The 16336-nt window shown below is 45.8% G+C and overlaps 1 protein-coding gene across 11 annotated transcripts in view; it reads right to left on the bottom strand.

The window, feature by feature from the left end:
- Positions 1–16336, bottom strand: part of DTNB (dystrobrevin beta) — a 235813-nt gene that overhangs the window by 702 nt on the left and 218775 nt on the right. For 5 of the 11 annotated variants that reach the window (XM_020913827.2, XM_020913828.2, XM_020913833.2 and 2 more), the window contains 4 exons: positions 8910–9069; positions 8054–8143; positions 4813–4866; positions 1163–1197 (listed from right to left, as the gene is read on the bottom strand). In XM_020913827.2, the coding sequence (XP_020769486.1) occupies positions 1193–1197; positions 4813–4866; positions 8054–8143; positions 8910–9069 (309 nt within the window). In that variant the 3' untranslated portion in view covers positions 1163–1192. Of the gene's footprint in view, positions 1–1162; positions 1198–2376; positions 2413–4812; positions 4867–8053; positions 8144–8909; positions 9070–16336 lie in introns of all 11 variants that reach the window. The other 6 variants (XM_070450757.1, XM_070450750.1, XM_070450761.1 and 3 more) reach the window with 4 other exon arrangements.

The following is a 16336-nucleotide window of genomic DNA, read 5'->3' as shown; positions in this document are numbered from 1 at the left end:
GGGAGAGGGGCCCTGGCAGGCTCCCCAAGGGCAAGTCAGCTCCTGACTGTCTCATAGCTGTGGCAGCCACCGCCTGCTTCAGGAAGGGCCTTGCCCGCATGCGCGGTGAGCTCAGGGACAAGCCTGCCCAGCCTGGGAGGCGCTGTGATTTCCACGGCGGCCAGAGAATTTCCACAGCTCAGGCACTGCCCGTCTTCAGCTTGCATGATCCCTGAGCCGGGGGAGGCTCAGAGAAAGCAGGTCCGGAGGGCAAGCAGGACAGAACCCAGGGTCTGGTGCAGATGAGGAAAAGCGGGGCTGTCATGGAAAGGCCTGGAAGCTGCCCCATGACAAGAATGCTCAGGAGGGCCTGGGACAGGTCCTTTTCTGGACTGTGGGCTGCAGCCCTGGCTTTTCTGTCTGGAAGATCTGTAACCGAGGAAGATGGCCTAACTCTTAAACACATGAGGTGGGGGGAGGGGAGGGAAGCAAAGACTAAAAAAATAAAGAGGAATCTCAAGGCTGCACCAAAGGCATCTATCCTTGAAAGAACTCTTCTCTTGAACAGATTGGTTGTCCAAGTATTTTTGTTCCTTTCTTTTAGCTCTCAGTGCAGACCTAGAAGCCTCAATACCTTGGAACTGGAGCTAGATAAGAGTTAAGGTCCTAAGATGGAAAAACGTGAAAGGCTAACTCTCAAGGCAATGGGCATTTGCCTGTGAGGAAATCTGAACTTTTATTAATTTTTTTTTTTTTTTTTTTTAGGAAGTGAGAAGGTGCAGCTTGGCTGGGCACCATGGGAAACGACTTTATGGAGTTACCAGTGTGACCCTGCACCAGCGGTGGTTTGGACATCTGGAGAGAAATGACAGAGGCTGTGGGGAAATCAGGAGCAAGAAGGAAAGAGAAGGCAGCCCAGGGAAGTGACTTTTGCCACCTGCATCCCAACACAGGTGACACCTGCCTGAAGCCCAGGCTCAGAGCAGTGCAGGATGGGCCAGGGTCTGCAGATGGGCCCGAGCAGGTGTGCTGGTGTAGTTGCACAAAGAGAGGAGGCGCAGCAGGGCTTGTGGAGGAAACTTCAACTTGCATCACGCGTGTCGGGCAGCTCTGGCTTGGGAACTGTGATGGAGGAGGGAGGAGGGAGGGGGCCGTAGGGGAGGGCGGGGAACACTGTACTCACCCGTGCTTCCTCTCTGGCTGGGCTCCTCCGCTAACCTGTGCAGCACAGACAAACGACAGACGGAGGTCACAGTCGGGGTCTCCTTGCCACCCGGGGGTTCTCCTGGGGCCTCCCCGACCCATGGGCTCCTGGACTTGCTCTTTGTCTCCTCTTGGATCAACTTTTTCCAACCAGGTTTGAAAACAATGGGGAAGTCACGTGACCTACAACCAGCAACTACGACTGACCTAATGCAGCCATGGATACACATGCCTCTCAGGAGGAAGATAAATCATATGAAAGTGGAAAGGAATCCACCTTAAACCTAGGGAGCAGTTACATCAGAGGACACAGCCCATGTGGTCCTGAAAGTGAACAAGGTGAAAATGGCTTAAACGTTGAAAAGAGCAGCATTTCCTTCCTGCAGACGCATCTTCCGGGGACTATAAATCAGACTCCTGCTCACCCTGATATCTTGAACCATCACCTGGACTGTCAAAAGCCTGTATCTATTCTTACCAAGGACCACTGCTCTCAGTCTCCCAGACACGTACCAGTATTAGGCATGCAAACTGGATTTATAGCTCCCAATACCATGATGGCAGGTGCTGGGAGAGGTGATTCTGAAGGACACAGGGGCATAAAATGAGGCTGTGGAGTAGCAGAGATGAATTGAGGGCTCTGAAGTAACATGGGGAAGTTATGCTAGCCTATGTTTCATCTGTACGCTCTTGGTTACAAGGACTGACCACCCAAAGTGAGGGGAGGGCACTCCTACAGTGGAGCAGAATCGTTCCCCAGGATGCACCTGGACGGAGCATGGCGATGCCAGGGTGAATGTGGCTGGGAAGTTGGGCTGGGTCAGGAGTTCTTCAAAAGTGTCCATTTGGCTCTCATGATTTCCACTGAGCAGACTATACTTCATGGGGTGCTGACTTGGTTGTGTTTATATTATGTCAGCATGATTTCAACCCCGAAGAAGCCAATCTTTCTCTGTTTCTGGTTGATAGTTATTGCTCTCTAATGCCTAGGTGACAGTAGTTACTGCCACCTCGGTCTACAGTATTAAAATCTCACACGTAGATCACAGTGGAGAAACAGAAGTTTCATCCATAAAAACACTTGGTTGAGAACTACACCTACATAACAGCCATATGTTAGCTACAGGGGCATATCCTGGGACCCATACAGTATTGACAGCCAAATATCCTTTTTAAACCCTACCCATCTCTCACCTCAACTCTTAACACTCTGCCCCTTGGGGATGGCACCTAAAAACCCCACAGAAATGGAAATTCAGGCATTCTCACAACAAGCTTTCACATCGACATACAAAGCAAGAGGGACAGAGAGATGTTGACCAGGCAACAAGGTGCAAAGACAGAGGGTCCCTGAAGCTAGTAGGTACCAGACAAGGGAAACCGTACCCAGTCCCTGTGTGAGACACAGCCTCTGTCCAGACTTGAATCAGGCCTAAGGCTAGAGTCTGTGGGCAGGGAAAGACCCAAGCGATCAGGGCAGTCTTCTGTGTGCTTTGGGGGAGCAAGGGAGACTGAGGAGAGGCCCTGGGAAAAACTATTGGGGGAGGGAGGGTATAAGGGGAGAAAGGCCAAAGAAGCAGCTGTTATGTTTTCAGCCAAGAACATTCCACATGAAAGCCGGGATCTGGCTGGACTGTGTGTGTGTGCATGCATGTGTTTGCAGGGTGTGTTTACATAAGTGTAAATCTATCTCTGTGTCTCCCCTCTTCTCTTCACCTCTTGCAGTACAGCCCTCCTGCCTCCTTCTAGTCCCTCATCGGCATGCAAAAGTCAGGTTTCTCTCCTTTTCTCTGCAGCATTTCTAGACGTTTCAAACACCACTGCCCTCTACTGCTGACCTTTTGACGGCTTTATGCCAAATACATCATTCTCATTAATTCATCATAGCTCTTGTCCACTTTCTCCCAGGCCTCGCTCAGACTCACTTGATGATTGCAGCACCTGGAGTATGTTTTTCTACCCCCGTCTCACCCTTGGCGATTCCAGTGTCCTTGCTGACAAAACTCCAAAGACCCCTCTCTCTCATCCACACGAGCTGCTATGCGCAAGCGCTCTGGACCTTCCCCTTCTGAGGTGCTCCCCTGTTCTCATCACAGCCTCCTTTTCTGTATCCACTTCTCTCCACTCTTCCTTAAGACTTCTTTCACTGCACTTGGTCTCCCAGTCCATTCAGAGTAAAGATGGGCGCTGGCGTTAGAGACACCTGGGCTGAGTCCAGGCTCAGGCGATTACTACCTAGACACATTGTTTAACCGCCCTTAGCCTTGTCTTGGAATCCTTTCCTCATGGGGCCATGGAATTAAACAAGAGGAGTGTGTTAAGTGCACAGCCTCCAACAGGGACCTGAGCGAGCTGGGCCAGCTCCCTCTCATGCTCCACTTTCAGCATCCTCAGGGTGGCCACCTGCCTCTCTCTCTGACAAAGTGCTCTCCTGCATGCCACCCTGTCTATTTCCTTATGTTTGTGAATCTACTGATATCCTACAACATGCTGGCCACTGTTCTAGTCACTGGGGATAAAACCTGAACAAAACAGATGAAAATCTCTGTCCTGGGGAGCTCACACCTTGAAGGAATCCAGCAATAGATGTATTAAATACATCACAGAAATAACAGCTGACTCTCAAATGTCCAAAGAGAATTGTATTATTTGTTTAGGATAATGTAGAAACATGAAGATTAAGAGCATGAAGTCTAGAGTTAGGAAAACAGTTCAAATCCAACCCTTATCACATGTGGTGCCAGTGGTAAAGAACCTGCCTGCTGATGGCAGGAGATGTAAAAGATGCGGGTTCAATCCCTAGGTCAGGAAGATCCTCTGGAGGAGGACATGGCAACCCACTCCAGTATTCTTGCCTGGAGAGTCCTATGGACAGAGGAGCCTGGTGGGTTATAGTCCATAGGGTCACAAAGAGTTGGACACGTCTGAAGCGACTTGGCATGCATGCAAGCTGTTTGATCTAAATTTCTCTGAGCCTATTTACTCACTGGTAAAATGGGAGATATCATTATATCACATATCTCACCAAGTTGTTGAGGACTGAATGAGATTATACATGGAAATCATTTAGCACAGCTCTCTGAATGTAACAAGTTATTAAGAAGGTTTTATATACAATAAAATGAGGAAAGCTTACTGTCCTAGGTTGATACCGTTTCTCTATCGCTTTTATTTCCTCTGAGAAGCGACAAAACCATTTGGCTATTCTGTCCACAATAATCTCTGCCTTTTAAGAAAACTTCCTGTATTTATAATCCTACACTTAAAGTTTGATGACTAACTTTTCCTGCCACTTCCTTTTACTTCCTATTTTGCGTATCTTTATTTTGCTCTCCTAAATCTATTCTAAATTGAGGCAAGGGGTCATGTTTGGCATTTCATTTGTATCCACTTCCTGCATCCCATCCATCTTTCATAGTGTCAGGAAATCAGGAAGCTTTTTTTGTTGATCCACTGACACGAACACCTCTAGGGAAAAACCTGGTGGCCAGTTGGGAAAGGCTGGGAGAAGGATCCGCAGGGGTCTGAAAGCTTTGGGGAAAGGTGGTGGCAGGAAGGAAGGAACAAAAGGGAGAGGGGGCTAGGGCTTTGGCCCCCATCAGGCTAAGGGTCCTGTGGAGCTGCCTTTACCTCTGTCCTTCCCATTCTGCATCTTCTCTTCTTCTTCCTCTGCACCTTCCCCTGCTGTGAAAACAAGTCCAAGGAGGCCAGTGACCCTTCAGCCAGTAGAAGCATAGGCAGAGGGAGAAGGAAGGCACTTAGCAGGCTAGCGATGAAACCCTAGCTAAAGGGTCATGGCTGTGGACCTCTAAGAGTGCTGTGGTCACCTGGTCTGTGCCCCGCGTGGCACATACTGCAGCATCAGGTCCCCATAAGCCCTGGGCTCAGAGGGGTAGTGCAGTCCGACTCCCAGCTTCTGGCTCTGTTGCTAGTTTCTCTAAGTGGTGACATCTACTAGGAATATGGTGAATACCTTGCACTCAAGTTCAAGAAAAGCACCATAAAAATGTACAGCAGGGAATAACTAGATGAACATTGGCTTCCATTTAAAAAAAACACTAGAGGTTTTAGCAGACAACAAACTTAAAATGACCAAACAGTGCCAGGTGGCAATGTGGAAAAAAAGCTAACGCCATCTGAGGCTGCTTTCCCAAGAGGCCTGACGGGGAGGTGGAGGCTCACTGTTCTGGGGAGGGGGAGGGGGTTGTTGGGGGAAGACCCCTTGTGATCTGGAGATGTGCTCAGTCCCAGGAACTCACTTTGAAGTGGAGCCTTGAAACCCTTGGCCACACCCCGGTGTGGACATGCGGGATGTTCCAGGGAAACCTGTGTCACGTGAGGAATGGCTGAGGGAACGGCGAACAGCTGCCTAAAAAGGAGAGGCCGTGGGAGAGCCACGTTTTCTGCCTTCAAATACTGGAAAGGTTAACGTGACAGGAAGGACTGAGCTCCCTCTGGCAGCTTCGGGCGGGGGGGTGGTGCGGGGGTGGAATGAGAATAAATTTGTTATAGAAAGGCAGATTCTGGCTCTCTGATAAGCAAGAACTCCCCAAGGAGGAGAGCATGAGCATGGTCATGAATGAGCTCACTGGAAACAGTCAAACAAAGGACTTTTACACCTGGCAGCAAGCTGGATTAAGCAGCTTCTGAGATCCTTTCAACTCTAAGAGTCCATTACTCATGCAAAAATAAAAGATGAGGAACATAAGCTGTGGATATAAACAGTATGTCCATGATACACATAAAAATAATCTGAGCAACAGGTCTAGTCCTCATGAGAACCTCAACAGTGACAGTAAAAACGTGCTGGTGTTGGGCAAGGCTCCTCCACTCATTGAGAAGCTGGCAGCTTTGCACGTAAAGGAGTTTGCTTCTGTGTCTGATAGAGACACTGTGCCAGATGTGGACCCAGTCTACGTCCACCATGGACTTCAGGGCGTTGGAGAATGAAGCATCCATGAAAGAGGTGTTGGTGGGATTGCAGGTTTGACCCCTTTTCCTGCATGAGGATGAGGGCAGTGCAGTGGTAAGAACATCAACTTAACGTTCACACCTAAGCTCTTAGGACCAGCTTGGCCCCTTAGAGCTGGATAACTTCAGGCAGATCTCTTTATTGATAATCACTCATTGCACTTCTAAAGTAAGGGGAGTGGAGGACTTCCCTGGAGTCCAGTGGTTAAGACTCCGTGCTTCCAATGTAGGGGGTACGGGTTTGATCCCTGCTCAGGGAACTAAGATTCCACATTAAAAAATTAAAGTAAGGGGAGGGGACAATGTGATCTCTGAGATACCTTCCAAAAACATTACACAGCTTTGTTAAAACCATCCTTTCCTATCAGGAGAGATGGCTGAACATTCCCACACACCTGCTTTTTTCTGAAACTGTGTGGTCTCTATGTGCTTTGTGTTTAATGATGTCCAGTTACCCCTCAAACTCATGTGATGAGCTCATGAACCACGTATTTTGCACAAACCCTAATAACCAGCCATGAGGCACAACTGTGGTTAATTTCCATGGCCTGAAATCCCCTAAGAAATTCCCTCCAAAAGTGGGATATCTGGCATCAGTGGGGCACTATATAAGGGAAGGGACTTTCTGATCACCCATGAGGTCATCTCAAAGGCAATCTCCCCTTCTGTTTATGTGTGTGTGGAGGGGGAAAGTGCTTCTAAAAGCGATTGAGAAATGGTACCAGAATGGAGACAGTGTTACCATCATGCTCCCTCAACAAGAGAACTGACATCTTATCAACTGTACTGGGAAAACCAACCTTATTCTCTTCTAAACAAAAACAGCAGATCTGAGAGTGAAGCCATTGGCCAGACCTCAGCCTGTCTCATGACAACCCTAAAAGTGTATGGTTTCGCCTACAAAGGTCTGAAGGGTTACTCAAGGCTTGCCTTCCCTAAGTGCATGGATGGATGATTTCAATGTATTATGTTTGAGTAAGTACGTGTATCTGAATAGCCCACGGAAAAACTGCTTTATATCTTTATTCAACAACCTTGTTAAGCTAATTCAAGGTATGCAAAAGCACGATACTAGGTGAAAGGAAACAAGGGAGGGCCACCAGTATGAGTGACCCACAGTATTAGGAAGGAAATCTGTTTTTTAATATATAATATGGGAATCTGACCACCATAAAAAAAATTAGTAAAATATCTGGCAGCTTCAAAACTGATGTAATCATGGGGATTCTTGCAGATATGATGATATGGGAATGGCCTATTATTTTTCTCCCCCTCTTGGATTTCAAGTAGGGGGAAATATGCCATGAGGTAAGGGTCTCAGGAAAATCATGGGAAATAGCTGCGAGACAGACAGACTGAGAAAGAAGTCATAGATAAGACTGAACATGTGGAGTGAAGGAAGCACCAGACTCAGGTCATGAACTTCCAGGGAAACCAGAGCCTCGTCACGGATAAAAGGAAAGAATAGGGTTTTGAAACCAAATCAAATAGGAGAAGCAGAAAGGCAGCGGGACGAAGTCCAGAAGCTTTTGTGGCTGATTCGGTTCCCTGTCGTCCAGGAAAGCTCCGAGTGAGATAGCCGAGCAGGCCTAGGGAGAGAGCAGCTGCGGAGGAAGTATAGGCGGAAGACACAGTAAGTGAGGAAGGGGCCCGACGGAGCCAAATTCTTTTAACATCAGAACTTTGTCTGCTCCACAAGGCGTGCTCTTAAGAGAAACTTTAAGTGTGTGACCACGTGTGGGAGACAGGCTCACAGGGGAAGGCATCCAGAGAGTTCCTGGAAAGCAAGGAGGCCGCGCGGTGAAATGAGGGAGGCGCTTTACCACGTGGGGGGTGGGTGGCAAGGAAGGCAGGGGCGAGCAGCGGAGGCGGGAGGCTGGGTGGGAGCTCTGGACGTCACCTGAGTGGAGCTCCTTCACCAGGGATGACATGGTGTTGGTGATGGAGTCGGCAGCCACCAGCAGGTCATTGCGGAGGTTTCTCCTCGTACCTGAGGAGAGGCAGAGCAGATGGCGATGCCTGGTGGGTAGGTGGGTGGTGGTGGTGAGGGGGGAGACAGAGCTGAGCAGAGGCCTCAGCTGGCTGGCCCCCAGACTTAGCATGGACTCCTAAGGGAAGATGGGCCGAGCAGCTCCACCTGCTCCCAGGCCCTGGTGCCCAAGGCCGTAGTTCTCCTCCCTCTTCTCTTTGTGAAGGCAGGACCCTGTCACCTCCATGCTTCTCAGCCACAATCAAAGAGGTGGACTGCAAACCCTTGGGCAGGACTCACTCTCAACTCCACCTCCCTGCTCTCATCTCTGCCCCGAGACAAGACAAGGCTTCCTGAGCAGACTCGTCTTCCGCCCACGACAGAACACGGCAGGCCATTAACTCCATGGACAAGGCGCCTTCAGCAAGGTCGGATTCAGAGTTCTAGCCTCCTTCTCCTGCTTGTTCTAAACCCTGCAGGCCGAGCACTCGACTTTGGGAATGATCCATCCAACTCCTCTGAAGGAGGCAAAGCCCAAATGACAAGGCACTTCCCATAACTCTCCCCCAAAAGAGCACAGAAACCCAGGAGGCCTGGACCTCACACACATACAAGCCTGCAGATCTCCCATTGCAGACCAGCCCATCAGATGAGAAGGGACCAGCACGAGACTTGCTTTTACTGTACATGAAAGCACACAAAAGAAAACGGGGAGAACCGCAGCAGGAGTCTTGTCCACGTTTCCAAACCCCTTCAGCACTTCATTTTCCTCTGCTCCTGAACTCACCTTGGGCGAAGGCCTCCTGCATGTCCCCGCCAACTCCGCTCAGTGGGTCCTGCGGGCAGTGGGTGGGGGTGGAGCCGGCAGAGGTGGAGCGCACGGGCATGGGCATGGGGCGGCTGCCTCCGTGAGTGGGCGATGTATGCGGTGATCCTGTGGCCTGAGCCTGGGAGAATCAAGGAGATAAAGTCTGTCATCTCCTGCACCTTACCTCTTTGAGGAAGGGGCAAGTGCTTTTTCTCAGTCAACCTGAGCCAACCTAGGGCTTCAGTTCAGTGGTGCAATGCACTGCATGATCAGATTTGAAAGGAAAGAGTCAGGCTGCCTCCAGGACTGGAGAGAGGAAGAAAAGGAGCAGGGAAACAAAAAGGGAGAAAGGGAGAGAACAAGGGGGAGGAGGAGAAGAGGCAGCAAGAACACTGAAGAATAAACTAAAAGCGGAGGGAAAGTGGAGGCGTGCTCGGGGAGGGAGGGTAGAAGGGCCTTCCAGGTGGACAGATGGAGCGGGGTAGCTGGTGGAGGATTTGGGAGGGGCTGGGGTCACAGCTGGGAAATAATATGCAAACATCTTTCTTTTCTGTTTGCAAACACATTCATGTGCATCATCTCATTTGAGTCTCGTAACGACTGGAGTAGTATCCATTTTAGAGAAGACAGACAGGATGAAGAGAGTAAGAGCTCTGTGTCAGGGCTGCACAGCTTGTCAGCAGGAGAGGCTGGAACAAGCCCTTCTACTCCCAGCCCAGGGCAATGTCATGCGCTTTGCAACTCTGCAGCTGCTGGGCTGCAGGGAACGTGCCTGATGAGTTTGCGGGGCAGGAGCCCAGCAGCAGGCAGTCCCAGGAGCCGAGTCATCTGGCGTGCCATGCTGCCCTCGTCAAGCACACAGTGCAGTCTTCTGTGAGCCATTCCGTGGGCACTGGGTGAGAATGGACACACGTTTATCAGGAAACCGAGCCTTCCGTGGGAAGGTTCCGGTGCAGTTTTGGAGAAAGCTTGGAGCCATGGGATAAAACTTACAAACTCCAGTTAAAGGGAGTCCACTGAGATTTGGGCTCTGCAGCTCTTTAGAGGAAGGGCAACTGAGGGTGGCATAAAGACTAGGGTTCTCTTTGGAAGCAAGACTGGGAAAATATAAGCCAAAGTGTGCAAATAAGTTCAAAGGAAGATAATTATCTTTGGGGAGCTGGCTCAGAAACCCCACATACAGATAGAATTGGCGGCCCCAAACAGGCTGACAGGCGGCCTCAGCTCAGTTTCACCCAATGTGAGCGCTGGACCGAGCGGAAGTGGTCTGTTTTCCATCATTCTTGCTCTGATTGGTGTCTGTGTATTTTAATTTGAGAAACTTGAAAAATACAAGGCAAGCTTAAAAGTACAATGTAACAGACCATTCAAATTGATATTTAATATTGTGTGAAATTTATTCTAACACTGCAGATAAATCTGAAGACCCCTAGACTACTAATTCTTTCCAGTCCCTTCTTCTCTTCCCTTCAGAGGCAGCCATTATCATAGATTTTGTGTGAAACTTTTTACCTATGTGTACATATGTTGTTATGAATAATATATGATGTTTCATGCCTTTAAATTTTGCATGAATGGGTATCATGCTGCACATATCATTTGGCAATCTGCTTTTATCATCTAGCATGCTTTAAAATTTTTAATGAAGCATAGTTGATTTACAATGTTGTGTTTAACTTCTGCTAAAAAGCAGAGACATTACTTTGTCAACAAAGGTCCGTCTAGTCAAGGCTATGGTTTTTCCAGTAGTCATGTATGGATGTGAGAGTTGGACTATACAGAAAGCTGAGTGCCGAAGAATTGATGCTTTTGAACTGCGGTGTTGGAGAAGACTCTTGAAAGTCCCTTGGACTGCAAGGAGATCCAACCAGTCCATCCTAAAGGAGATCAGTCCTGGGTGTTCATTGGAAGGACTGATGCTGAAGCTGAAACTCCAGTACTTTGGCCACCTGATGCCAAGAGCTGACTCATTAGAAAAGACCCTGATGCTGGGAAAGATTGAGGGCAGGAGGAGAAGGGGACGACAGAGGATGAAATGGTTAGATGGCATCACCGGCTCAATGGACATGGGTTTGGGTAGACTCCGGCAGTTGGTGATGGACAGGGAGACCTGGTGTGCTGCAGTTCATGGGGTCGCAAAGAGTCAGACACGACTGAGTGACTGAACTGAACTGATACAGCAAAAATAGCATACTTTTTGAGATCTTTCCATGATACAAATAAATATGAACTTATTAGACCCTTACTTCACATTATATACATAAACTAACTCAAAATGCACCATACCAAATGTAAGAACTAAAACTGTAAAACTCTTAGAAGAAAAGATTAGACAATAACTTTTTAGATTTGACACAAAAAGTATACATTACAAAAGAAAAAGCAGATAAACTGGACTTCAATAACATTAAAGACTATTTTCAAAGGACACCTTTAAGAAAGTGAAAAAAGAATTCACAGGATGGCGAAAAATTTTTGCAAATCATATCCCATAAAGGATTTATATTAAGAATACATACACAACACTGTAAATCAATTATATTTCAATAACACAACTAATTTTTAAAAAAGAATATGTAAAGAACTCCTACACTCAATAATAAAAGGACAAGTAACTTAAAAAATTAAAACAAAAAAAAAGGACAGGTAATTTTAGAATATGAAAAGGATCTGAATAGACAATTCTGTAAAGAAAAGATGCAAATACAGATAGCTCAATATTATTAGCCATTAGGGAAATGCAAATCAAAACCACAATGAGATACAACTTCACAACCATACTTTTAAATGGCTATAATAAAAGGACAGATAATAACAAGTGTTGACAAGGATGTGGCAAACTCAGAACTCTCATAAGCTGCTGGAAGGAATGTAAAAATGGTGCAGCTGCTTTAGAAAATGGTCTGGCAGTTCCTCAAAAGTTTAAATATTATGACAAGTCTACTCTTACATGTATATACTGGCCATAAATGAAAACCTATGTATACACAAAAATTTGTACACAAGTGTTCATAACAGTATTGCACATAATAGCCAAAAAGTGAAAACAAATCCAAATGTCCATCACCTGATGAATGATTTAAATAAAATGTAATATGTTCTTTCAATGGAATATGGTTAGGCAATAAAAAGGAATGAAGTACTGATACACGCCAGAACACGTATGAACCTTGAAAATATGCTAAGTGAAAGAACCCAGTTATAAAAGACTACATATTGTTTGATTCCATTTATATGAAGTGTCTAGCATAAGCAAATCCATAGAGATGGAAAGTAGATTAGTGGTTGTCTGGGACTGGGTGCCTGGGAGGAATGAGGAGTGAATGCTAATGGGTTTGGGGTTCTTTTTGGAGGAGGGGAAATGTTCTAAAATGGATCATGGTTGCACAATTCTGTGACTATATTAAAAACCATTTAAAAGGATGAAGTGTACAATATATGACTTACAGCTCAATAAAACTACTAAAGAAGACACACTAACAAAAATAAAAACGCTAAGCCACAGACTGGGAAAATGTTTGTAAATTATTTCTGATAATGGAATTGTGGATCTTCACAATGATTTTTTGGAACAAAAGCAACAAAAGCAAAATAACAAGTCAAACTACATCAAACTAAAAAGCTTCCACAAAGCAAAGGGAACCATCAACAAAATGAAAAGGCAACCTACTGAATGGGAGAAAATATGTGCAAGTCCTATGTGTGATAAGGAGTAAATATCTGAAATATAGGAAGAACTCATACAATCCTGAAAAAAACAATCTGATTTAAAAATGTGCACAGAAACCGAATAGACATTTTCCCAAAGGAGACACAGAAATGGCCAACAGGTATATATGAAAGGGTACTCAACATCACAAATCATCAGGGAAACACAAAACAAAACTACAATGAGATATTACCTCATATCTGTTAGGATGGTCATCATCAAAAAGACAAGAGGTAACAAGTGTTGGTGAGGGTGTGAAGAAAAGGGAACACTTGTGCACTACTGGTGAGAATGTAAACTGGTGCAACCATTGTATTGAAGTTCCTCAAAAAATGAAAACAGGGGACTTTCCGGGTGGTCTAGTGGTTAAGAATCCATCTGCCACTGCAGGGGACAGGGGTTCAATCCCTGGTCCAGGAAGATCTCACATACAGCGGAGCAACTAAGCCCATGCACCATAATTATGGAAGCCCGTGTGTGGTACAGCCTGTGCTTCATAACAAGAGAAGCCCCTGGAATAAGAAGCCAACAGAGTGAGAAGTCCATGCACTGCAAAGAAGAGTAGTCCCCACCAGCAGCAACTAGAAGGAAAGCCCGAGAGCAACAACGAAGATCCAGCACAGACAAAAACAAAGTATCCATAATTAAAAAAAATGAAAAACAGAACTATCATATGATCCCGTAATCCCATTTCTGGGTATATATCCAAAGAAAATGAAAACAGGATTTTGATGGAATATCTGAATTTCCATGCACACTTGTTCACTGTAGCAATAATTATGATGGCTAGGATATGTAGACAACCTAAGCGTCCATCAGCAGATGAATGGATAAAGAAGATGTATTATGTATGTTCAATGGAATATTATTTAGTCACAAGAAAGAAGGAAATCCTGCTGTGTTATTTATGGTAAGTGAAAAACACCAGAGAGAGAAAGACAAATGCTGCAAGGTATCATCTTTATGTGGACCCTAAAACAAAAAACAAAAAAACCACACTCAGAAACTGAGAGTAGCAAACTAGTTGCCAAGTCTGAGTGGTGGAGGAATAGGGAGAGGCTAGTAAAAGGGTGTAAACTTTTGGCTGAAATATAAGGTCTGAAGATCTAATGTCACATGGTGACTACAGTTGATAATATACTATCGTATAACTGAAATTTGCTAAGAGAGAACAACTTAAGTGCTCTAACACACACAAAAGATAAATATGTGAGGTGATGAATGTGTTAATAAACTAGATGGGGAAATCCTTCCACCACGTATACATTTATTAAGTCACTTCAATGTATATATTTTAAATATCTTATAATCTTACATGTCAGTTACATGTCAATAAAGCTGAAATAAATACAGAATAAACTATAAGAAAGAACTTGTGTCTAGAACATATAAAGAACACTTGTAACTGAACAAGAAGACAGACAACCCAATTACAAAACAGGCAAAGACTTGAATATACATTTCACGGAGTAAGATATAAAATGAGCTAAAAATTACATGAGAAATGTTCAATATGAGTACTCATTAGGGAAATGAAAAGCGAAGTCACAAAGAGATGCCATTTACCCCACTGAAATAGCTACAATCAAAAAGACTAACAAGGATATGGGGAAATGGAAACCCTTGTGCATTGCTGACAGAATCGTAAAATGGTACAACCACTTAGGTAGACAGTTTGGTAGTTTCTTAAAATGTTAAATGCAAACTTACCATAAGACCTAGCAAATTCACTCCTAAGTATGTACCCAAGAGAAATAAAGACATATGCCCATCTAAAACTTGTGCACACATGTTCATTAGCAACAGTTCAATAGGCCAAAAGTGGAAATAACTCCAAAGTCCATTGACTGGCAAACGACTTAACGAAATGAGGCTTATTCATATAATGGAATACTACAAAAATCTCTTTTTGATGTCTTTACCACTGTTTAACTTTTATAATAATTTTCCATTGACAATTCAAATGTTTGATCTTGTGAAATATTCTATTTTTGTCTGTGGCTACAAAACATTTATTTTTATTCTTTCAAGGTATATATCTTTCCTTTCCAACTAGTTTATAAACACCGTAGGAGTCCCATTTTGGCTAGATTACACTATCACTTATTAATCACTGCATTTTGGGAAACAATCACCTTTCACCCTATAACTATTATCAGCCTCTGCCTTTTTGGCCATTTTTATGGCGGGGGGGCATATGTATGTGTGCTCAGTCACTAAGTCATGTCTGACCCTTTGCAACCCCATGGGCTATAGCCCACCAGGCTCCTCTGTCCATGGGATTCTCAGGCAAGAATACTGGGGCGTGTTGCCATGCCCTCTTCCAGGGGATCTTCCCGACCCAGGGATCAACCTCCATCTCCTGCATTGGTAGGTAGGTTCTTTACCACTGAACCACCAGGGAAGCCAGGGGGCAAATTATAAAGCATAAAATTCAACCTAGTTTGAAGGTACTTACAAGCACCAGACCTAGCAGTTTCAGTCTCAATCCAAACAAGATAAGGAAACTGGGAAAAAGATGAGAGAATCTGCAGAGAAGGCAGGAAAGTCTGATGCAGAGGTCTGGCTTTGTAGGAAAGTTCTAAGCTGGCACAGTGGAGGATGCAGGAGATCACAGAAGTGGTGGATCCTGGCAATGCCTGGGCTTTTCCTGGGCCTTCCCACAGTGGAAGAAACAGAATGAAAGTTGTTTCCTGGGTTGCCTGAGCAGCCTCAAGGAAGGAAGGATCCCATGCAGTCAATAGGCTGATACTGTGAGAAGCAACGAGTCCAAAGCTGACTCTCAGTCACAGAGGAATCAGAGCATCAGTGAGGTCAGGTGTGGAGCCTGGATGCTGGGGGAGTCTCTGAACTCAGATGCCTTAGCCATAGAAAGGGGGCAGCTGCCTGCGAGAACCTGGCCCGGCCACCAGCAAAGGACATGATGGCCCCAGCAACATATCGCCTCGGAGCTGTGGACACTCCTCCACTGATGCTACAGCACCCTCTGTAAGTCTCTAGGATGGGGCACTCATTTTGGGTGCAAGAATAGGGTTAAAAATCTCTGCTTCCTTGGCGGTCCAGTGGTTAGGACTTTACCTTCCAATGCAGGGAACATGGGTTCCTTGGTTAGGAAACTAAGATTCCACAAGCCACAGGGCAACTAAACCTGCATGCTGCAAGTACTAAACGCGAGCTCTAGAGTCTATGCTCCACAATAAGAGAAGCCTGCACACCACAACTAGAGAAAAACTTGTGCATCATAACCCAGCTCAGCCAGAAAAAAAAAATCTCTGATGTGACTGACTTCAGAGTTTGCCTGAAACGCACAAAGTGAGAAACTCAGCTCAGAAAGTGAGAACTCAAGAGAGAAACTAAGGCCACTCAAATAATCTTTCCCCCTAAGTACGTGGCCTGTGAAATTCAAATTGACTTCATCATATGAAGGGCCAACCCAGCATTAAGCATGTGGCAAAGACTCAATAAACCTCACTCGGGGAGACTGGAGCCAGCATCGCTGCCTGAGGACTGAACCTCTGCAAACAGATTAATAGCAAGATGATGATGGCGAATGAGGTAAGAGGAATGGACGGAGTAGACAGCCACATGCGGCTAAAACTCTAGGATCAGGAAATGAAATCTACGGCCCACCATCAGCTTGCAAATAATCAGCCCCCCTTCCTGGGATCACTGCCCAGGACATGCCTTCCGAGGAAGA

Source organism: Odocoileus virginianus, chromosome 2, assembly GCF_023699985.2.
Source record: "Odocoileus virginianus isolate 20LAN1187 ecotype Illinois chromosome 2, Ovbor_1.2, whole genome shotgun sequence".
Taxonomy (NCBI): domain Eukaryota; kingdom Metazoa; phylum Chordata; class Mammalia; order Artiodactyla; family Cervidae; genus Odocoileus; species Odocoileus virginianus.
The sequence above is the reverse complement of the archived record's forward strand: the minus strand, read 5'-3'. Positions and strand labels throughout refer to the sequence as shown.